Source organism: Vulpes vulpes, chromosome 3 (assembly GCF_048418805.1).
Source record: "Vulpes vulpes isolate BD-2025 chromosome 3, VulVul3, whole genome shotgun sequence".
Classification (NCBI taxonomy): domain Eukaryota; kingdom Metazoa; phylum Chordata; class Mammalia; order Carnivora; family Canidae; genus Vulpes; species Vulpes vulpes.
Genome location: NC_132782.1, coordinates 51733330 through 51758183, shown reverse-complemented (window position 1 = coordinate 51758183; position 24854 = coordinate 51733330). Strand labels below are relative to the sequence as shown.

Sequence of the window (24854 nt, the reverse complement as noted above, 5' to 3'; positions counted from 1 at the left end):
TGACAGCTTAAATTTTTTTTGCTAATATTTAGCAGGAGGAAAAAGAAAAACCAAAAAGGAAATTGGAAGTTTGAAAGGAGAATGCTTTTGTGATACAGGCTTTACTTCATATGTATAAAGGGACATGAAGCCAAATAAACCTGGTTCTAGAATTATCTTCCTGAGTTTGCTGGATGTGGAAGAAAAACTGAGGGTTGTTGAAATCATCAAATTGCTCTACTGTTTTTAAAATTACTTTATTATATGCAAAACTAAGCCTACATAACCCAGAGAGCTACAGGGAAGGAGCTGAGATATGTTTTATTTGCAAAACGTAGTTTCTCTCTTACTAAATTACTACAAACACTATACCATGCTTTTCTTTTCTAAAGCTATTGGATGGAAAGTACTGGTTAGAAGAGGAAATCGGAGGTAACTTTATTTTATTAGAGAAGGAAAAGCTTTGAGATTAGTAAATAAAAAGGAAACAAGCTAATGTGGTTAATCTAGCAGAAACGGAAGCAGTCAGCAAACCTTGTCAGAAACAAAGATGAGGGGAAGCTTAGAAAAAAAATGTGTTATTGGAGAATAAAAATCAGAAGCTAGAAACATAATGGAGGCTTAATCACATGGAATTAATGTTCCATTAATGGCTGTTCTGAGCATATGTCAATTCTTGATCCTTCCTCCATGGAATCCTTTACTTACGCTAATAAAATCAGTGTAAAAGAAAATGTATTTTTAAAGTAAACAAACTCTCTTCTAAAGCCTTACACAGTTTAGTTCTGAACTGAACAGAACCTGTATACCTCAAGCAGCAAAGCAGAAGCCCTATGGTTCAACTCCACCCTTTTTAGTGACCATTTCTTATCACTGGAGTGTGTCCCATGGGTAGCTGTCTCTTATACTTAGCAGCTTAGCAGAACATTCCCCAGTAATGCTTTGGGATCTTTAAGGTATCTCATCCCTTCATCCAATCTCCTCATAGCATTGCTCTTTTTTTTTTTTTTTTTTGGCCAATTTACATGTAAACAAATATTCCCCACGACATCAGATAAGTATACAATTGTTCACTGATTATTTAAAATATATCCTTAGACTTTCTTAAAAAATAAATAAATAAAATAAAATATATCCTTACACTTTCTTATTTTGTGTCTCTCAATATTCTTTAAGAAAAAACAATTTAGGTAAATTTAGAAGGCAATTAGTTAGTGGTACCTAAGACTCTTTAACATTAGAAATTTACCCAGATTTAGATACATAAAAGAGAAAATAATCTGAATTTACATTTCAGTTTTCATATGCAATGAGAAAAATAAAAACTATTTATTAAATATAAAGACAGACATCATTTCATTAGTTGCTAGAGAAAAAAAAATGTTTCTTTAGTTTTGTTTGTTGCATTCCACAAATAGATTTTTCCAAAAAGGAAGGCTTCTCCAATAAACAAAATAATGAAAATAAGAAACCTGAGTTTATTGAAAATTTAAGTGCTTCTGAGCAATACCATTTTTCATCTTTTTAATATAAAAATCTGCCATCTTGATTGATATGCATTATTTGCTTTATGAGTTAGATAGGCGGAGACTGACATAATTTTGGAGGAAACAAAGAACTATTATCCAAATACACAACTTTAAATTACATTTTGTTTACCACCAAATGATTCCATTTTGTAAAGGGATATTACTTAGTTTCATCTTCCTAGTAATACAATTAGTAAAAATAACAAAGCAATTTATACGCTTTTCCAGGATCTGGCTTTAAATGTGAAAGAAAAAACTCACCTGTATAGAGTTATTTTGCACAAAATCACAAAGCAAAATGAATTTAAAAGTAACAGTTTCCTTTGAGAGGTATATTATATTTTCTTTTTTGTTGTTGTTCTGATTTTTAAAAAATTATTCTCTATTGAAAGCAGGGTCTCATAGCCAGCGCATTTTCATTGTTTCATTTTTTTCTTACACGATCCTGACATATTTCACATTTTGCCTTAGATATAATATTCTGCTGGAGTTTCATTTCATTGTCCACATGAATGATATTCAGTTCTATCCCAACTCTATTTCATTTCTGTGAAAGATATTGAATTTTAAAGTTGTCTTTTATAAAAGTTGTGCTCCTAACACAAATGAAACAAATTTGCAACTACAAAACTGAAAATGAAAGGGGAACATGTGGTCAGATATAAAAAAAATAGGCTGGACCTGTGGGGTCGGTGCTGTAGATGCTACCTACCATGTGAGCATCGTGTACATGCATTAGCCTGCCTTTGTGGGCAACTAAAACTCATAGGTCTCATCCTCAGAAGCTGGAGTATACATCAGATTTTCTAGTCTCTGATGCCAAGTGTCTTGCCTGATGTTCAGCTTCATTTAGAGCAATATGAGCTAAGGTAATAGAATCCTCTTTGCAAACTTGAACATCATTATTATTCCATTCTTTTCAGGTTTGTAAAAAATCTGATATTAGTAGTAACCAGCTTCATGGTTTCATCTAATCATTAAATCAAATCTAGCATTGGGTTAAAAACATAGGTAGGCTTTCATGCCCTCTGCTGGATGCTCAAAGAAAAACCCTTTAACAGTCAAGAAAAGTCTCATTTAAAAAATGAATGCTCTTTAACATAAGGAAAAAAAAAAAACTAGTCCTATTAGAATTAAAATCTAAGACACCAGGTTAAATAGAATTTTTAACAATTTATTGGTGAACTAAGATGTGTAAAGATTTTCAGAGGTGAGATGACAGAAAAAATACAGGTTTATAGTTTTAAATTTCCCTTTTAAATGTTACAATAATCATATAATCCAAGTTAGTTTATTATTTTCAGTAGTTTTCAGTGGACCATAAAGTGCTTCTGCTAGAATTTCTAAATCTTTGAGAGAGAGAGAGAGAGAGAAAGAGAGAGAGAGAGAGAGCCCATGTGAGCACGGAGCTGGGCAAAGACGGAGGAAGAGAATGTCAGAGAGACTCCCTGCTGGGCAAGGAGCCCCACCTGGGGCTGGATCTCACAACCCAGAGATCATGATCTGAGCCAAAATCAAGAGCCCAGCGCTCAACCAACTGAGCCACCTGGGTGCCCCTTGTAGCCACTTTTATACCATCATTGTGGAAAAATACCTAGAATAGGGATTGAAAGAGCAAAATGCTCAGTCTCTGGTTTTGTCACTCATGCTAATTAGCTCTGCACATTGGGCAAGTCAGTAACCCTTCCAGAATCCAAATTTTCTACTCTGTTAAATGAGGCAGTGATATAGATATATAGATATACAGATACAGAGAGAGAAAGAATTAAAGTCACATATGCATTTAGTTTAAAAAAAATCAAATAGTATCATAAACTCATGATAAAAGCCAGCACTTCTCTGCTCTACCCAGTCCCACATAGCATTATCTCTAAGCTTATTTCTTGAGGCAATAATTTTCAATTGTTTTAGTATTTTGCTTCAGATACTTATGACCTAATTTCCAAATGATATACTTTACCATTTTTAAATTTTTTTCTTTTAATTTTAGATATTATTCACTGACTTCCCACAATCTGATAAGGATTTCTTTCTTATTAAATCCTGCCACCTTTCCTTATAAATACTTCTCTCTTTCTAGCTTGCCAATATGACTAATGCCCAATGTAAAACTCAATACTAATTATTTACGTTATTCATAGCTTAACCATTTCAGGCTGGGAGGAGTTAATCCAACTTCTGTTTTTCATAGATTTGTAATTGCCGTCGTCTTTTCAGTTCCTTCACTTTCCATTTACCAATTGTTAATTTATCATTACATTTTTAATGTAATCCCTCTTATCATCCTACAGCTATTTGTTATCATGTTCTGACTGGAACTGGCTCTTCCACGGTTACTGTCTTCCTATAGATCATGTTCATCATCATTTCCAGAGTTCTCTTTGCCTCTCCTACCTCTAATCCTTGGGGATCTCTATATTGCTACACCACGAATTTGCTTGATTATTCTCAGTTTTATCCCTGAAGACACTTAGCAAAATGGAGAAACTTGAAACCTCAGTGAATTATGATATATCCATCTGCATCCATCTCAGATATCTCTCTATGCATTTACGAAAATCTTGTTGATTTTGTCATCTTCTTGCCACTCTCTTTGTTCTTGTAAATTAAAAACATTTTTATTCTTTTACTATAATCTTAGTGGATTTCAGAAAGGAGCAGATATGTTGAATTTACCATTTATAACTTGAAGTTAGGAATAGGTAGTTCACAAAATTGTCATGAGAAAAACATTTGAAAGAAGTTTGTATACTCTAAACCCAGCTTACCTACCTGGGATTATTAGAGTACATTAAATGAGTTTCCCTGGTATTTTTTCATCAGTGGATACTAATAAGATTATTTTAGAAGCACGAAGCATTCTGTCCCTGGGTCTTTTTCACATTCACAGTCATAAAACCTTATCCCCATCAAATCTTATCCAGTTATTTTTGGGACTTTCCAGAGCTAGGTAATATTGTTTACAAAATTTGATTGAATATATACTAAGCACCAGAATCCTTTAGACTCTTGGATATAAATTAGTGAATAACACAAAGATCCTTCCCCTATGGATCTTCATTCCAGCAAGGGAAGATGAACACAGTTTGTAAATAGAAGTCAACTATGTAGTAGAGTAGGTGATAAGTTCTGTGGAAAAGATGTACTTGAGGCAAAGAGGTGGGAGTGTCAGAGCTGGGAGAGGTTGCAATTTAAAGTAGAGTAATCGGGATGGGTTTCATGAAGAAGGTGACATTGGGACAGATAATTTAAGGAAGTGAAAGGGTGAAACAATGTTGCTATTTGGGGGAAGAGTGTTGCAGGCAAAAGAAATAGCAAGTTCTAGACCCTAAAGGACAGATGCAGGAAGGCTAACACCTGCTAGGTCTGATAACAGTGTTCCTAGAACAAGTAAGTAAGGGCAAGAGTCATAGGAAAGGAGACTTGAGCAAAGGTATTGATCCTACAAGGATAGAAATAATTTTCTGTCAACTGAATACCACGGCATCTACCATGGATATCTTTTTCTGCCCCCTTTGCTCATGGCCACTGCAAAAATGCTGCAAATGTCTTGTAGCTCATTATGTAGTCAGAGTTCTCCATAAGAACATTGACATCTATGCCAAAGGTTCTTATTGTGGTTCTCCAAGAAATGCCAAGTCTCCAGGTACCAGAGAGAAAGGCTGTGGGCTCAAGAGTCCACATCTACCCATACAAAATGGGAGCCTCCTTCTCCACACTGTGCTATCACACATGCACCACAGCTTAGGGGAGCTCCTTCAGCTTCTATCTACACTTATCTCTCCTCAGGCTGAAACAGGCAACTTTTTTGACTGGGACTTTTAATCTCTTCATTCACCCTTCACCCTTTAACTCTCAGTACCCCTGGTTCCTACTCTTGCCTTTTTACCCTAATTAAAATATTCTAATCTGGGTTTGGACACATCTGAATCTTCTCTTGAGCCATTGTTAAGTTGTGATATTTCTTGTTAACTCTATACAAGGGGGAGATCAGATTACCACAGAGATAATAAGGCAGAGAAGGCTTCAATGTGTACCTGGGGTGGAATCCTAAACTTACTGGAGACCTCGTCATGTGTTAATGACTGTCCCTTTGAATATTGATGGAGAAACATTGACTTGGTTGTGTAGCACAAAATATAACACAGCAATGGTACATTAACGGTCTAGTAATTTACTACTAAAACATCTCCCTGACCAAAATTCTATATGTTCACATCCTTTTGTCTATTTGTCCCTTTACAGACTATATTAATCGATTCTGGGAATTCCCACTAAAACAAGACTTGTTCCCAAGTTTGATGTTTTAGAATTTGAAAAATATTTCTAATGTTGCCAGTTGATAATCCAGAACTAAAATTGGCTTGATTTCAGAATTTCTTCATATGGAGGTGGGGGGCCTACAGTACCAAAACATGGAGCAGGGTACAGTTCAGGGTTTTGAGTGTGAAGGTGAATTCCAACAGTTGGATTCACAGCCACTTCTGTCCCTGGAAAGAGAAAAATGGGGACTTGTAATCTTTCTAGTCAGCATAAAACGGAAGTATATGAACTGCCTAATAAAATCTGGCATTTCTTGGATCACTGGAGCAACAGAAAATTATTTGTACCCTTGAGAAAAAAATTACAATCATCCTACTCTCTCTGCAGTGATAGTTTAGTCATGATAGCAAGAAAATTTGCTCTCATGAGCAGATTATATCATCACTGACTAACCCATCAAGAAACATTTACAATTTAGCAGCTGAAAGTAGGAGGAATGCCCTTTTTGGTAGATTGGAAAGCAAGATTCCTATAAATACTCATGGTATTTTAGCTAACGTTTCCATCATGGAAAATGCAAATTTTAATAGAAATATTTAAATATAATGTCTGAACTTCATTATCTTATATTTATGCTCTGCAAACATCAACTAAGGTAATTAATTAAATATTTCTCTATGATAAGTAGTAAAAATGTTAACTTGTGAAAAGTTTGCATTTCAAGTACACACACGTGATAAAGAAAAAAATCATCAAACTTAAAAAAATGCTTTGAAATAAAAATTTGACTTCTCAATTAGGCACACCACAAGTCACTAAATATCAAAAACAAGCATTTCTTTCCCCCAAACTGATCGCTTTGAGAACCTATGTACTTATTCCCACAGCTCTTTTGGAAATCTCTAGTATTTCCTTGAAAGACTGTTACTGTTTTTGAGCTACAACAGGAATCAACAGTAATATTTCATAGCCACAATCCTCTCTCTCCCTCTCTATATATATAAATATTTTTTTTTCCTACCTTGGTCTTTGGCTGTCTTGAAATGATTTGATTGCTTCTTTTCAAAACAATAGCATCTATGAGCCCTAGTAACAACTCTAAATTCACCTTTAAAGAGGGGCGCCTGGTGGGTCAGTTAGTTAAGCCTCCGAAGTGACTCTTGGGTTCATCTCAGGTCATGATCTCAGTGACCTGGGATCGAGCCCCTCCAGAGGCTCTACATTTAGACTCAGAGTCCTCTTTAGATTCTCCTTCTCCCTCTGCCCCTCCCCACTCACATACTCTCTGTCTGTCTCTCTCAAATAAATAAATGAATAAATAAATAAATCTTAAAAAAACACAAAAAACAAATACACCTTTAAAGAAAAAAAAATGGGCTCCTGAACTAATCCAGTTCCCTGTTTTTTTTTAAGATTTTATTTATTTATTAATGAGAGACACAGAGAGAGAGAGAGAGAGAGAGAGAGAAAGAGATAGAGGCAGAGACACAAGCAGAGGGAGAAGCAGGCTCCATGCAGGGAGCCTGATGTGGGACTGGATCCCAGGTCTCTAGGATCAGGCCCTGGGCTGAAGGCTCTGGGCTGAGCCACCTGGGCTGCCCTCTCTGACTGTTTTTGTATATTAAATTTACTTGGGATTCAGCCCTGTTATTCATTTACATATTGTCTTTTTGCACTACTATTGCAGAAATGAGTAGCCCCCAGAAGGACCAATGGCCTGTAAAACCTATTTCCTAACTGACCCTTTTTGTTCACCTAAAGATTTTATTTATTTATTAATGACAGACACAGAGAGAGAGAGAGATTGAGAGAGAGAGGCAGAGACACAGGCAGAGGGAGAAGCAGGCTCCATGCAGGGAGCCCGAGGACTTGATCCTGGGACTCCAGGATCACCCTCTGGGCTGAAGGCAGGTGCTAAACCACTGAGCCACCCAGGGATCCCCCTATCTGACCCTTAATAGGAAAGTTTAGTGACCTCTTATTGAAGGATTAAGTTTTGATACCTCCAAAGAGATTCTAAAGAAAATGACACAATAATCAAAACAATTCCAGGAACAGTTAGATGTTAGGCAATGGCCATATCCCTGGAATCCATATGTAGGTTACTTAGAATCTTTATGTTGGAATGGACAATGTTTATTTGGAATCATGATTTTCATACATTTGTATTTGTATTCACTAGTTGGCAGACCTAAGTGTAATAAATCAAATATTAATATAATCTGTGAAGGGTAGAGAATTTTGACTAGAAGACTGGTTCAGCACTTTTCTTAAGGAATTATTTATTTAATTGAATAGTCTACTCCTAGGCTAATATATAACATTTTGTACATCAATTTTTCTCCTATGCAATAAAAGCATAATAATATTACTATGTCTGTAAAAGCAAGGCTAAATGAATGTAGAGTGCTTAAAACAAAACCAGGTACACAGTAATTACCTATTAATAGCTACTTAGCATTATTATTATTATTGTAGTAGTAACAGTGCTATATTTCAAGAACTCCACTCTATGCTAGGAATATGCATGCATTTTCTTTTATTTACAATTTTATTTTCTAATTTATTTTATATTAATGGTTAAGTAGTTATTTAATCATCATTATCCACATTATAATAGAGATTATTAAACAAAATAACTTGTGGAGTTAGAGCCCTTGGCAGTTAGGAAGTTTAGGATCACATAAGATAAGTCTGAGGCATTTGATAAAACAGCTAACATGGGCAATGGGTATGTGCCCCAGCACTTCCCTCCACTGTGGATACTGGTCCTGGACATTGTCCTAGGTGGCCTACTCTTGGTATGTCCAGTACAAAGTCAATGGTAATTTAGCTATCATTCTGCCGGGAGTGGTTGATTAGATTGACTCGACACAAAATTATTAGCTCAAATTTATTTCTGCTGCTATTATCAATATTGTGCTCCTGGCAAGAGGATATTAGCAATTGCTCTCTGTGGTAGAAAAGTTTTATGTTATCACTTTACTACAAATTTGGCCAATTGCTCTTAAGCCTGCTGGGAAAACCACAGGGCATTCATTCGATAAACATAACTAGCCAAATGTGTTCAGAAAGCTTTTGTGAAATCAAACATTTATTTAGTTTTCTATTTTTTTTCAAAGCAGGTTTACATGCATTACAAGTATCCCCCACTTTTTGAAAGTTCACATTACTTCACTTCGTTTTCATGAAAGACTGACATTAGTACTGGTTTTTGCTAGCCAAAAGAAATTTGAAGAGGATTTTGCTTTTACCAAAAAGGGTGAAAAGTGACGAGTATTCAGTGTTTGTTTTGCAGTCAGCCGCTATAGAGGCAGCGTGCACCTGCTCTGGAGAGTGGCCCCACTCAGCTCCTACCCCGGCCACTGGATCAGCATCTCAGCATCAAGGCTCCATGGCTTTAAAGTGAGCATCTGTGAGCATCTATTTGTGCTTTATCTTGACTTACTTTGTGCACCAGTAGCAAGATGTGTCCTCAGGAATCCCAAAAGCCAAAGAGAGGTTATTTTTGAGGTCTGGAAACGCTCAGAAATTTTTCCTTATAAATTAATGGTAATTAATTCTCCACTTTATGCCATTCTAGGTTATGAAAGGCTTGCTTTTGGATAGAGGGGGAAACCTGTATCGTATGATTGCTGGCGGTGGTAAGGTGAACAGACATTATTTTTATCTTTTGATAAATTAAGAACATGAAAAAATGCAGTTCAAATGCCTGCAAGAATTCGATGGTTTTGACAGAAATGTTGGCGAAGGTATGAGTTAGTTGTTTAATTTTGTGAAACTAATATACTCACTGCCGAGTTTTTTTAGCCAGAGTTCAGATTTCCCACATCATTAAGATCAGTCCAATAGACCGGCCCTTATTTGAACATGGCCCTTCCGCCTCTTTCTCCTCTTTTCATTTCTTTATCTAATTCTTTCCTTTTCTGTGAGAGTGGTTAACAGTGCCTGAATATGACTCACAGTTCTACCATGGGCTAAATGTTTAATTTCTAGGTGCCTTGCTTCCCTCATCTTGGAGGGTTCAGAATAATAGTGAACCCCTCCTCCCATTGTAGGGAAAAAGAAATGAGACTAGAGATGTCAGGTGTTAGCACAGAGCATGGCATATGGTACATGCTCAATTAATGTTGAGCTGTTACTACTATCATGCCCTGGAAGGAAAGTATGTGAATGAAATGCTCCCTCTTTCCCTACCTAAAATGAGTCACAGACTATTTACATAAAGAACATAAAGTATAGAAAAATAACACTTCAGAAATGATCCTAAAATAAGACAGGATCCTGGAGAGGTGAGGGAGAAAGGAGCTGGCATGTAAAGGCCTGGTTCTTCTCTGTCCCTATCCACACCTCCTTCCCCTTCCCAATTCAGAGCCCTGACATTTCATCATTGCTGAAAGACTAGTATTTCTATTTACCCTGAAGTAAGAAAAAGGGAAGATTATCTCTGAAATTGAAGAAGAAATGGGGTCAGGAAGATTGAATCTCTGAAAGGCAGCATTATCAAGGAGATCAGCCCCCAAGATGAGTGGCCTCAGGAGGGGTATCTCTGGAATTCTCAGGAATGGCATGGAAACCGTTTGCTGCCCTGGTAAGGCTAATAGGATGGAAAAGGAGTCAATGTAGATTATATAGTAATTTATTATTTTTATTAAAGAGTATGGACAGATAATTGGGGGGATGTCTCCTCTATGCTCTCAAATTCTTTTCTATGAACACTAGATTGTTTTTTCTGCCTCAAGCCCTTTGTCCTTCTCTCGCCTACCAGACCCCAAACTTTTTGCTTTTCATTATCCTTAAATGCCTTATTTTCTCATAAATAAGTTCCTTTATTCGGCATCACAACCTTATTTTCAATGAAAACCTATTTTCAGTAAATTAACAAAAGACCCTTTTTGTTTATAGCCAACTTTACAACTCCTTTGTCATTACTGATTTTTTTCAAATACAGATTTAACACATAAAACCATTAAACTAACAAAATCAAAACTTTTGCTTTTGCATTTTTAGGTCACTTGTATTTTCTACTTATTCACCCTGCCTCACGGTCCTGGATCTTATAAAGTGGGGACATTGAATTCGATCTGGGGTACAGATGAGTATAGAGAGTTTTAACAATGTTCTCTTCTTTCCCACCTTTACTAAAAATTTGCATATATTCTTTTAAAAATTCACTTTCTGTGGCCCAGTGTGTGTTCTCTCCATTTATACATTGAGGGAGGGGAACCCTGCAAATCTCCTGTTTCCTATGGATTTCTCAGATAAAAAGGATCCCAAAAGCATCATTAAAATAGGTAATATAAGTTCTAAGAAAATATCAGAAAAGAAATGTTTGCTCCTAATCCAAGTGAGGAGTTATTCTAGAATTGTTAGGGTCTGATGGCTTGAGAGAAGAGGTGAGAGGCCTCAGAGAGCACTTCACAGACAACTCCACTCAGGAAATTGTAGGGCTGGACAGGTCCTTTCTGGGGGACAGCAGGGATGCTAAGGGACAACTGGATCCAGGAGATGAGTCTGGGGTGGGGAGGGCGGACAGGGTGATAATGGAAGAAAGGACTATCTGGGAGGCCGCCCCTGAGGCTGGGCCCAGGAAGAAGTGGGCCCAAGACAGAACAAAGTAACATGACTTTAGGGCTTGTATAAAATAAATAGTTACCAATTTAATTCCTCAAAATACCTCCAGCCTCCAATTGTAGATTCCTTCTCGTCTTGCCCTTCACCCTTCCCCTTTCCCTCCTCCACTTTCCTGTCTTCCTTCCCTTCATCTCTAGAAGTAATCCTCTTCCTCCTTACCCTCCATGGGGATATTGAAGGCATTTTTGTTCCCTTTTTGGTGCATGAAGAGCTTCACTGTGACATGTTATGGACATGGAAATATAGATCCCATGAGAGGGGAAGGAAGCCTGAGAAATCTGAGCACTGGGTCAACAGAGAATTGTGAGAAGGCATGACAACTGGCCCACTAGATGGAACCGGGGTCTGGGTGTTTGCATGAGATTCCCGAGGATGCTTCCCAGATAGAAACCTCATTGTGCATTGGATGTGCTGGGCTGGCAAGGCCTTCTTTATACACCGTTTATGAGGATCCCAAGCCGTGTGTTCACCTTTCTCTCTTGAATATTTCTAATCAAGATAATTGACAACCTGAGTCATAATAATACTGCCTGGTATTGCTAGTGGAAGAACTTTCCTATTTTATAGATTTTAACAGCAGTAAAGTTCAATCCACCCTGGCTCCCTATATTCTGTCAAAATTCTCCTCTTGGTTCTTCATGTGAGGGCAGCTTCCATGGGACTGTGAGAGTCAAACCTTGGACCCACAGGTCAGAAGAGCAGAGCTATTTCAACTAATAGATTCGACAAATAGTGGCAATAGTGTGGAATAATTTTTGAAGAAATAAAATAAAGGTCAAGGAAGAACCCCAAGGTTAATAAAGCAAATCTAGTCTCTCCATTAAAATGCTTTAAATGACCCATTTACTACATTCTGTATTCAGGAGGGAATGTCCTATCTTTGTGCTCAGAGGGTGGCAGGGAGTCCAGAAACCATATTTCATATTCTAATGTCACCAGTATCTTTCAAACGAGTTCTCATTTTCGTCTCCCCTCTGAACTGTGACCATGAGGAAGACTCAGAGGTACAACCCACAACCAGCAGTGTGGGTGTGTGAATCCAGCAGTGACTGGACTCAATTCAAAGCTGAGAGCACATACTTTGTGTGGTACAGTGGAAATTTTGGCTCTTACCTCCCCTGTAGCCATAAAAAAAGATCCTGTAGTGCTTCCCTCACTTCCCTTTTGGAAAAAAGGTCCTTTTACAGAAATATTAGGGAAGAAGAATCACTTGTTGGGAGAAATGAAAGTGTCATGGGGATCTAGTGGGGAAAAGAAATCCAGTTTGGCTCTGGGCTTCAGATTGCCTTAAAATATTGACTCCCTAGAATTTACTTCCAGAAATTGCTAGTCACTAAAGATCACAGAGAATACCACTTCCTAAATCACTCTGTTATATTTTGTTTTGGAGAAGAAAAATGGGAATGTCAGGAAGCACAACTCTGGGAGACACATTCATATCAGAATGCCTTATAGCTCTTCTGAACATCCCTGGGACAGGATGGCAGATGGATGGTGGGCAGGACAGACTAACAGCCAAGTAGGCAAGAGAAAGATAGATAGATAGATAGATAGATAGATAGATACATAGATAGATGATAAAAAAAATAAATACGGGAAACTGAGGCCTGGCCCTAAGACAGAAAGCAACAAAACTGAGTTTTGTAATATAACTTAAGCTGGGAGAGAGTTTCAATGTTTATTTGAGCAAAATAAGATTCAGAGCATATCAGTGGGATTAGGGAGGAACCAATAGAATGAGAAAAGGAATGAGGATTCTGGAGAGGAATCCCTACCTTTGAGGAACCACCCAATGGAAATGTCTGAGGTTTGAGATACAAAAGTTGTACTTAGGGTAGGAGAGGAGGTGACTAAGCCATGAGTACCCTGCCCAAGTTTTCACCCGCTCCTTATCCTCAATTGCAGACGATTTGAAGGCTATTTGTTGGCTTGCAGCAAAGATCTATGTGGTATATTTATCTAGCACAGTGAGAAAAGTAGATAACATCTTTTGAGAGGAATGGTAGCCAAATTTCCTGGTTGATATTTAGTAACTAGAAATCATATCTGAGAAGCTTCTAATCTAGTGCCTAGCTCTTGGTAGATGTGAAAAAAAAATGTGACTATATTTTTTTAAATAATTTCTTCCCAAGTATATTCTTTTCCTGTCCACAGTGACTTCAGTGTAATGTAGAGAATGTGATTCTAATGCCCTGCATTTGGGATGATTACACGCAGATTATTGCAGTAATCTATCACGTTTGACATCTTCTCTCCCAGTCCTACCTGTTCAGGCTCGTCTGGCACATTCAAAAGCATTTGTATAGATCACCATGCAGGAAATATAAAAACATTAGATAAATTGGGATATAACTGTGGCACATAGGTTGCCTTAAAAATGGTGACAGTAAAACTCAGTAGTTTACTTAAAATTAAGAAGAGAAGTTTTTAAAGATTAGGATAGTTAGTAAAAGAGTCTTCTTCAGAGTACATAAAGGGCTAAGAAGACTAGAGTGGATTTTCCTCCTTGGAAACTTGAGTCAAGCTGGAGAAATCATAATTACATTTATTTGTTAACTACCTCCAGTTAAATAAAGAAAAATAGACTAATGTGACCATGTGGACCCTTTTGACTAATACAATTTATTAGAATGTCAGTGACCCTATTTCGTCCTATGTTCAATAGAAAGTGTTCGATTTTAGGAGAAAGATTATTTTTTCATTGGAGACTTTAATTATCCTTCCCCAAATAACCATTTCTCAAATTGACATGTGTTTCTTTTGTTAAATAATGACTTTTTAAAAAGCCAATAGTAAATATAATCACTAAATCTTAGAGTACCGAGTTTTGACATTAAAACATTTAAGTTTTTTTTTTCTTTTTTACCCTACTTTTTATTTAGCTGTTGGTTTTCCCAGAGCATGCCTTGCTCCATCTATTGAAAATCTATGCTGACCCAAGTTCCTGAAGGGCAGTTGTTAATCTCTACCAAGCCCTCTTGAGGCCACTATTATGGTGTACAAGACAGCACCTCAGAGGGAAAGTTTCATAACAGATGGTCTGCTTGAGAACAGTGCTTAACACAAAGAAATAATCTATGATCTGTGATCTCCCGGAAATCAGTAAGTGATAATTTTGTTACTTACAGCCAAGGCTGGTAGTTACAAATAACTCTAAAATCTGGATTTCCTCCATTCCTTACTCTCTCATGCAGACTAGAAAATAACAGGATGGGCATGGTTTGGGGTGGGGGTGGGGGTTAGAAGCAGGCAGGATGGGGTTGCTAATCGTGTATCTGAGGAGAAAGGACATGAATATTGACACCCGCCTGCCCAATTCCAAGTATTTCAGGCTGTGCATTGGTAGCAGACAATCTGGAAAGTGTGGTTCAATGTTATTGCAAATATATGAGGCATAGAGAACTTAGTAAATGAGACTGTGAGCACGGGGGCGGGATATTCTGCTATTAAAGGCCCAGAGAGGTTCTTGCATACCTTACACCCTACCACTCACTTGGAGTGACTGGCCCTGTATAGCTCTTCTCTTTTGCATGTTGACTGAGCAAAATGTTGAGGTTCTATCCCCCTACTCAACTATGGGTCATTTCCCTAAGATACATGTTTTTCTTTTGAGGTCTCCTTTCTTCTGAAGTTTTCTCACTTAGTCTCTCTCCCCACTGCATGCCTTTGAAGCTCCAATAAACTATGCCTTGTTCTTAGTTCACAAATCTGCTTTCCAGAGGTTAGTTTTTCAATTCACCACAAACCACTAGGTTCCAAACAGGAAGTCTGGAAGTATTCAGACAGCTCACCATAAACAGGATCCAAGTCTCCAACAGCAAAAACAGCCATAGTGCGTCTTGGAGAATCCATTCGGGGTCTCCTCAGCCAGCAGTGGAGGCAGAGGAACACTACTCCACAGAGAAGAGCCACCAGGAAAATCAGCAGCAAGAACCTGATGCAAGAAGAAGCAGTAAAGGAGTGAGGTGGAGCATCCAGGGGGGTTCCGAAAGAACTCCTGCTGCTTCCTGGAAAGAGGGCAAAAGCTCCACGAGACAGGATGCAAGAAATCTGTGGGGCCCAACTCCTTAAGCAACCCCCAACCACAACTCATACATTCTCAGTAAACCGGGAATGTTTGCTTTGCTCAGTGTGGGTCGATCTTGCCAGGTGATGATGATCATTTCCTCTGGAACTTGGAGGGTTGTTCTGAGGAGCAGTGTCATTGTCCGTTAATTCATTCATCTACTATCCCTATTTTTCAGCCAGCCATGTATTCAACCAGTATGTGAGCAACTGAACAGATTTTAGATGTGGGGGTTGAGGGTTGAAAAGTAGACAAGACAGGAGCTAACCACCTAATTGAGAGAACTAATAATGTTTAGTTAAAAAAAATACAGAAGTCATGATGTAGGGAGTGTATAATGACTGTCTTATAATTTCTGAAGGACTAGCTTAAAAAAGGTAGCAGTCTTATTTTGAAGGTTTTTAAGACTTTTGAAATAAGTAGTAGAGACATTTAGGGAGATTTCAAAAGAAAGAACATTTATTTTACTGTTAAATGTCTCTATTTTGGGAGTAAACTATTATCCCTAAAAACAGTTACGGTCCCTGTCACTGGAAGTACATAAGTAAACACTAGCCATAACCAGAAAGTGATGTTTCCACGTATATTGCATGATCCCTATAATTTCCTTAACTGAATGATTTCATATTATTTAGGAAATGAATTATTATTTCAATTATTTAGGAAATAGAGTATATATGTACCACCGAAGGTTTTATAACAAATTGAGGATGTCCTTACCAGATATACCAGCCGTTTGTGTATTGATCTTTATAGTTTACACACCTGGTGGTAAAAAAAGAATAGTTAATGCTGGGCCTCTAGATGACCAAAGTCTATTCTCTCGAACCATAATGTTTGTTCTGACCATACCTGTTTCCCCAAAACGATCATGTATTCACTGCAAACCACCCCCAGCACAATGAAGCAAATGTTTAAGGTATGCCCACTTCATTTAGGACACTGAGAATAGAGGTAAATGTGGAACTGTCAGACAATGTACGTAGATAACTGCACTGTAATAGGTTTGATTCTAGAGTCACAAATGCGGTTGTGTATCGAGAGCCTGGTGACTACCTTTTTAGGACTAATGTGTCATAGATATTACGCATTAGCGTTTTTTAAAATGTAGATTCACCGGGGAAGGTTTAGATTCTCTGTTAACCTTTGATAACTTGACAGAGAGTAGCAGGCTGCAGACCTGGTTAGAGGGAAGAGGTCAGAGAAAAGGGGAAAGGAATGAATGTGGCCACACGTGCCATTTACCAAAAGAGAGAGGGGCTGATTTCTTGAGTCAGGATGGTCAAACCATTTGTGTGCCTAGGCATGATTCAATCATTCCTGGGATAAGTTTTGAAAAGCATCCTCACATGAAAACAAAATTTGTAGTGTGATTTTCAGGAGGTGTAACTCCCTGGGTGTAGACACTTACGTGCCATTGGCTGCAGAGTCCCTCACTATGTCAGGCACAGGGAATACACATTTTGCTGATAGACTTTTTTCTTACTTCAGTACATGAGCCATTGTTGAAGCATTCTGGGATTAGACAGTGGCAACCTGTTCACCACAGCCCGATAAGCCTCTGAGTTGGAGCTGTACTTAATCATAGCTACTTCAGCCTTTGTTAAAATAACACTCAGTACTTTTCAGCTTGACAGCACTCATAACTGTCAGCTCATTTATTGCTCCAAGTTTCTCCAAGGAGGCAGTGTATCATGTTTGTCATTAGGTAAGTCAGAAGTGATTTTTTAACATATGTAAAGCGTCAACGTAAAAATTTTACCTCAAACATTTAAGAGGAAAGTTAATCATCCAGAGAACATATTTTGTTTTGTTGTGTGTGTGTGTGTGTGTGTGTGTGTGTGTGTGGATTCATTCAAAGACACAGGTACAAATGGCTGGGAAAAAAATGGCAATTGAAGTATACCTTTAAAAAGCATCCTAAGACAAGCAATCATCAATAAAGGATTTTGAAAGTAATTAATGGCATGTCCTTATAAAGGAATATTATCCAGTCATCAAAAAGAATGTAGATTCATATTTATAATTAAAAGCTTTGTGAAGGAAAATAATATAAAGGGCTTAGTTTGTATATTTTCTTTTACATAAATGAAATGCTTTCACTAAATAGGCGTTATGTAGTAGTATACTCATATACACCAAGTTGCAAGAATGCTTACTTCCCTTGCAGGTGGTATCATAAGGCACTTTATCTTTTCCCTATTTCCATATTGTTTGTACAAAGCATCACTTTATAGTCATAAAATTTTTAAATAGTATGTTAAAATATATAAATCTTAAACAGACAGTGTCTTACCTTAAACATGGATGTAGGGAAATTATCTTGGTGTCCTAGTCCAATAAAGGAGCAGAATGTTCCTATCTGGAATCTTGAAATGTAAGTGCATAATCTGTGGGGTGGGGATTGCTTCATCTCCCTCCATTATAAATCTCTGCTTACCCTCTCTACATTTAAAAATAGACCATATCCTTATCATAATGTCAATTCTAAAGATTAACTACCTCAATTTGTTTCTCAGTTCTTTAATTTTTAAGACGCTCTGTATTTTTTGCCAGTTATATCCAAATTGACTTATTTCACTTTCTCTTTCTGATCCTATGCACTCACTGGTAGAGTTTCTGATATGCAATAAATAAAATGGCCAAGAAGGAGTTAGCTGGATAAATGCAAAGTGATCATGTAATTTCCAAATTGCAGGCACCTTTGGAATCATTTAGTTCACTCAGGAATCTACACACTCTACAACTGAAACCCAGAGTAGGAAAGTTGGTGGGGAAGTCACTAGCTGGTCAAAGAATTTAAACCAAATTACAAGTCTTCTCACTGTAGGCTTCCTCCTCCCCTACCATTATTTCCATGTGTTTCTCCAGGTCAATTTTTAAAGATTCATTTTTTTTTTCTTTTAAGTAGGCTCCACACCCAACATGGGGCTTGAACTCATGACCCTGAGATCAGGAGTCACATGCTCTACCAACTGAGCCAGCCAGATGCCCCTTAAACAGTTCTTTAAGACTAAAAAAAAAAAAAAAAGAGTATCTGAATGATAACAACATTCTAATTGCTCAGATTTTATTTATAATTTATTTTATTTTATTTTATTTTTTATTTTATTTTTTTTAATTGCTCAGATTTTAGATGCAAGATGTTCGGTGTAGGAAAAGTTACTTTTTAAAAAAAATGAAGTTATTCCTCAGAGATTTATATACAATTGGTCAAACTGGGATAATGCCAAAAATGAAAGACATTCAGGAGACATGAGAACCAACTATGATGCCTAAGGGAGACACATTCCTAATCACCACCAGTTCTCTGGAAGTGGTTACTGAAGGATTTTTGCTGTCTTTACTAGAAGACTACTGTCCTATTTTCTTGGATATTGTAGACACGATTCTTCCTCTACGAGGATTATTAGCCTGGTTGATCTTTATTATTCTTCTCGGTGGTGAGATTCTGTGGATCTAGGATTAACTACAAATTCTTTAACTTGATCAATTCAAGAAGAAAACTGCAGAGTTGCTCCAGTGTCCCCTTTGCTAGAATCACCCAGAACTTCCTGTGCCCGGAATTCTTCTAAACCAGTTATATAACTTCATGGGAATTAACTCACTTTCAAATTCAAAATGCTATGAGGTGAGATCACAATATTATAATCCTCATTGTAAAATTGGGAAAATTCAGGCATGAAGTAGCTTGCCCAAGGTAACAAATCTACAAGTGACAGAATCAGGTTTCACACCCAAATGGTGTGGCTGCAGAGCCTGTGTCTCTTACCACCATGCAGCACCACCACTGGGCACTGGGAACAGTAAAAGCCAGCTCTGGCCTCACATTAGTATGTGGAGTACTACCTGAATGCATTCAATATCTGTATTCTAAAATGCTTTAAAATATTAGAAATACAAAAAGTAATGGAAGTGAAAGCATGGAGGAGATCACACAAAGAGAATAAGCCAAGAATGAGATCAGTTTTTAAACCGAATGGAGTAAACCCCATATGCAAAATTTAACCCAACTCAAGATCTGGCTTAGGCCTTCTAGCAGTTAATAGGATGAGAGAGAGATTTGGTTATATAGCATCCTCTAAAATTAACAAAACCATGCAGCATTACTCACCAGATGCACAACTATTCCTGGAGTAGGCACCAGAGAAGAATTCAAACTATGGGGCTTTACGAAGAGGATACTGTTGGCAATAGGGATGATGTTTTTCATATGCTCTTAGAATAAATGCAATAACAAATTTCATGGGTCTTTCTCTTTTTTAAAGCATCCCTTAGGGTAGGCAGTAGTGCAATTTAGCTACAATAATCTGGGAGAGAGATGGGTGCTCTATCATATCACCCAGAGACTGGTGCCTTGACCTAATTAATCCGGGGTAAATTGTATAGTATCTAGAAGAATAGATGAACTATATGTCTGTCCGGTATTTCACCCAGTGTATAATTTTATTTAATACTGGACATACAATATGACTTCATAGTCAAAATTGTAATACATACATATATATAATTGTAATATATATATATTGTGTATACACAATACATACATAGTGTAGCAGTACATTTAGTATACATATAAGTATGGTACATACACATACTTTGTAGTATAAAATTCTGGCCCGGGAAGTCAGTCCTGGTTCCAAATACTTCAAGCTCTGCATTTTTACTTGTTTAATCTTGAGCAAAACACTTAACTTTTTCAAGCCAGGTAAGACAATAACATATTAGGAATCTATGAATGGAATTAATTTACAGAAGCCTGTGTATGTATGATCATATTTATGATTTATTTGTAAGTTACCCTATTTATGAACATATATGCACATCAGTGTATTTGCTTGTTTGGGGAGGGAAAAGGATTAGGGGTGTAATGGGGAGGCTCTATCATGTTTTTTCCCATATACTACATTACTTAGAGTAGTTAAGTTTTTTTTTTTAAAGATTTATTTTATTTATTTATAATAGACATAGAGAGAGAAAGAGGCAGAGACACGAGAGGAGGGAGAAGCAGGCTCCATGCCGGGAGCCTGACGTGGGACTCGATCCCGGGACTCCAGGATCACACCCTGGCCCAAAGGCAGGCGCTAAACCGCTGAGCCACCCAGGGATCCCCAGTAGTTAAGTTTTATACCAAGACAGACTAAATAATGCATTGTTCAAATTAACAAAATGCTGTTATAAAAATAAACTGAGTAGTTTAGATCAGAAAAAAATAGTTTGGGTTATACAACAAATATAAATAGAACTAATCATCTTTCAAACACCTTGTGGTGGCAAAAGATTTGGGATAGCATCTCTCTTCAGTACAAATACTTAATACCACCTCTGCAGTACCAACTACTTTCTTCCCTTCCCTTTTTATTCTATGCCAGTTTGTATTTTACTTGAAGTGGTCTCTCATTCAAAAGCAATGGCATTAATGACGACCACAACAGATGCCTACATGCAAAGCAAGGTAGTTAAAAAAGAATTGTAATTAAGTACTAGTGGAAGCTCTCTGCATTAATTTGCTGCTGTCATTCTTTGAGTCTCAATTTCTTTACCTGAAAAGGAGACCAGTAGCCTCAGTGACTCGAAAGTCAGCTTTTCAAGGTCCTCAATAGCATATTTTCCTGTCATATTGATTGAAGAATTAGATTCAACATTTATGATCCCTTCCAATTATGAATTTCTGTATTCTATTGTTCTGGGTCAAAGATAGAAGGTGATTGGGCAAGATGAGGCAGCCAGGAGGTCCACAGTTAGGTAAGTACATCAGTCATCAAAGACTCCATTATGTCACAAACTCTTGAAGGCAGAAAAAAGTGAGTCCAAAATCAATGCAAAGGAATAGCAGCGGAGAGCCACGCAAAAGCTAGAAGAACAGCACGGACTTAAGCACAGATGATCAATAACGAGATGATCCACCAAATCAGGTGAGTGGTTCCAGCGCCAAGGAAAGCATTCCACATAGCATGGCCTCTTAATCTGGAGGCAGTGCCCAGGCCTTGAGACCCTGGCCTTGAGGGTAACAGGCAATAATAATTGAAAACAGTCAGGTGGCAGTCAGGGCTGCACCCAGGAGAAGACCACACTTGGCAGACATGCTTTTCTGACACCTGTACTAAGTCGCAGGGCATTACAGCTCTAATTAATCATCATCAGCATTATTAATGACACCTTCTCCCCATCTCCCGAATAGAATTCTGGGGACCATTAAGTCTACAGCCCAAAAAGTGAAAAAATTAAGTCAATTATTCATATAATTTAGATCAAACGCACTTTGAAAGGTACACATAATACAGGTGAGACTCTTGGTCAGTTTGCTTATATTTCAAACTGAATATCCAGAAAACGGTGGCCCACCAACACTGTGATTTATGAGTGTGGACGCAGCCAGAAATGACATTGTGATGCTTTCATGAACCTAAAGAACCCTTGACGCCACTATGGCAGAGAAAGCAGGAACAAAAATACCTAGAAATCAATGAGGCCCCTTATATTTACCAAAGCTAATCATAATGAAAGCATCTTTTTCCTGCTTTTAGAAAAATTGAGCCATTTGCATTTAAAAACAATTTGCTCTTACTTTTCTTGCATGATTATAATCATCATTTGAGACTCGTTTGGGGCTTCTCAAATGACTGGAGCCTTTTTTTATTCTTTGAATTTTGAAAATGCTAAATAAAAACATGGAGCCTCTTGCTATTTACTTACATTTCATTTTCTTCACATGGTGGGTCCGAGAGCACCAACTGAAACACATATTTAGAACAATAAAATCCAAACATCTCATCAGTCTAATCCTTTAATAAAACAGCGCTGAGAGACAATGTGGTTTATATCATTTCTTTCTTTTTTTTTTTTTTTAATTAAAAGCTCCGTAGCAGTGTCTATTATTGGTGCACAGAATTTTAATTGAAAAAAAAAATCTCCTGGTAGATTCTCTACCTCAGCTGTGACAGGAGATATATGTTGTGAGCCAGATTCCTATCCTACACACTCACGTAGATGGATGTGAAAATGTCTTTTGTTCTTTCTATAGGCAGATTTTGCTTGTTCTTAGGACCTTTCTTGCACCTTGTATTTTTTCTTTGTTTTCACATTTTAGCTAAGCGAAGAAAGTTCATTATTTGAGAGTATTATTTTCACAGAAAGAAATCAAGATCCCTATGTGAAAACAGAAGTCTATCCCATTAGCATTAATGGGTGTTAAATATATGCATGAAGGAGTGACTTTAACTTGCACTAAAGCGAAGGTCGATTTAAAATTACATGACATTCCTGTTGAGATTTACATTTCTCTCTTTATCAAAGAAGAGAGAAAAAAGTAATAACCTTGATTGCTTTGTTTTAAACGACCCAAACACCCAAACCGTAAGCATTTCAATATAATTATCCTAGTTGTCCGCGTGGAGCCTTACAGGTTACAATAACTCACCTCACAGAGGAAAGTATTCCCTCCATTCCAGAGGTTTTGTTGGTAGGTTTGTTTTTCCCTTGAACTGAGACTCTTTTCATATACAACAAGAAAATCTTATGACATGTCATTTATATGTAGTCCTAAAACTTGGGTTAATGAGATCAGTGAAGTATTTATTTTCCTGGAGTATACAAATATGAATACAAGTGTGAAATTACAATATTTAAAATGATAGGCTTGGGAATTTTTGTGAGATATGTCTTTTTCCTCCTTTAATCCCAAATGCATCCTCTTGAGCACCTTATATTTACTCCACCAAGTTTATCTGGGCAAAGAGATTTGTGGAGTTGCAGATGGAGCCATGAATTGGCCATCAGAGAGCATGGTAATGAACAATTTATAAGCACAGAAAATGAGTTGCACTCTCTTTTGCTAGAATGCTGCAAATAGATTTGCATACTAACTGAGAGGAAAATGAACATTCAAATTTTGTCCATAAAGAAAGTTTATTTATGAGTAGATGAAGTCATTTGGGATCCAGCTTAACAGATAAACAAATAAAGCACGCGTTTAACTTTCAAGTCCCCCCTAATCTTACATGCTACCCCCTACCTAGCAAGGAGTCCACAGTCTTCCATTATTCCCACCACCCTGCCAATGCACTAGCCAACAGACTTCGGGGTTATCATGAAACAGTGAGCAAGACTGAAATCTTTCAGATACACTGCATTCAAGTAACAGATACAGAGATGCAGGTTATTAGTCTGAATGAGATGCTAAAGCAGAGGAACCAAAATAAACTCTGAGATGGTTCTGTCTCCATTGTTCAGCATTAAAAAACAATCTAGCTTCAAGTATGGTGGCAGGCAACAGTAAACATGTCTTAAATTAATCCTGCATCATTTTGATATATCAATAGCATTTTTTTTATCTTAAAAGAATTACAGCCAAAAGAAAAATTACAGCCTAGTAAAGTTAAGCAAAGATTGAATTGCATCATATTACTTCAATAGCAATAGAACTAATGAAGAAGACATAAGACTAATTAAGTGGACCATTTCGTCATCTTTATTCCTCACCAATAAATATAAGAAGTCATAAGATGCTGGGAGCATTCTCTTAAAGGAAATCTGTTAAATGTGAAAGTAGTTAAGTTACTCAAAGAACAAATCTATGACAAGTCAGGCTCTTAGGGTACCTTCGAAAATCTTTTCCCAGAAAAAGAGATGGTTACCTGGAATAGCAGCAAACATGAGGTTCCTGTTTTTGAGATCACCGAAGTAAAACTCAAAGGTCTGGATCCCAACATACTTCAAGAACAAGCTGCTCGAAGCTAGTGGTTTGCCCTCTGTGTTGATCTCCTTCTTTCTCTAGAACTTGTTAGCCTCTAAGTTATGCTTCCTACCAGACTGCTCGTTAATGATGCTCCTTGTGACTGGTAATGTGCACGCAGGGGGCAGGCATGTGGGGTGCATGCTCACAGGTACCCAGAGTTCAAGGAATTTCAGTGTAAGGTCAGAACCCTGGCAGTGTTTGTCAAGCCCTGAGAAGCAAGGGTTATACACGCTGACCTGAAAACTAGCTGGCTGCTTAAATAACTCAGGACATTCAAGAGCATGTTTTATTCCAGGGCATTTCTGAGTTTTATACAGAACCTGGTACTCAGAATGTTCATTCAGTTTCCTTCCCTTTTTTGGACCTTTTAGCTCTTCTGTCCCTATATATCATTTTCAGTCCCAGGCCCAACTCAACCTTGGGCATAAAGCTTTCCTTGTCTCATAATGATTGTGTCCTACTTTTAAACAGTGCATATTTCAATGTTTAATGAAACAACTCCAACACAGCTGCCAAAAAATAAAAATAAAAGTTTGCAAAAATATCCAGGGACATTCTGAAAAAGAATAATAAAGTGGCACAAAGTTACTTTATATTAAGACTTATTAGAAAAGTATATAAATTTACAATTGGTACAGAGACACAT

At 37.4% G+C, this 24854-nt stretch overlaps 1 protein-coding gene and 1 non-coding gene across 2 annotated transcripts; both read right to left on the bottom strand.

Moving 5' to 3' along the window:
* Positions 1-2662: 2662 nt before the first annotated feature.
* On the bottom strand, positions 2663-24288 carry TMEM207 (transmembrane protein 207). The gene is made up of 5 exons (XM_026007178.2): positions 24108-24288; positions 22168-22205; positions 16192-16236; positions 15197-15339; positions 2663-5998 (listed from the first exon to the last, which is right to left on the bottom strand). Exons 1-5 carry the CDS (start codon positions 24180-24182, stop codon positions 5862-5864), a joined length of 438 nt encoding a protein of 145 aa, XP_025862963.1. The 5' UTR covers positions 24183-24288; the 3' UTR covers positions 2663-5861.
* TRNAR-CCU (transfer RNA arginine (anticodon CCU)) lies at positions 18389-18461 on the bottom strand. The gene has a single exon. It is a non-coding gene; the product is annotated as a tRNA-Arg (tRNA).
* Positions 24289-24854: the final 566 nt, after the last annotated feature.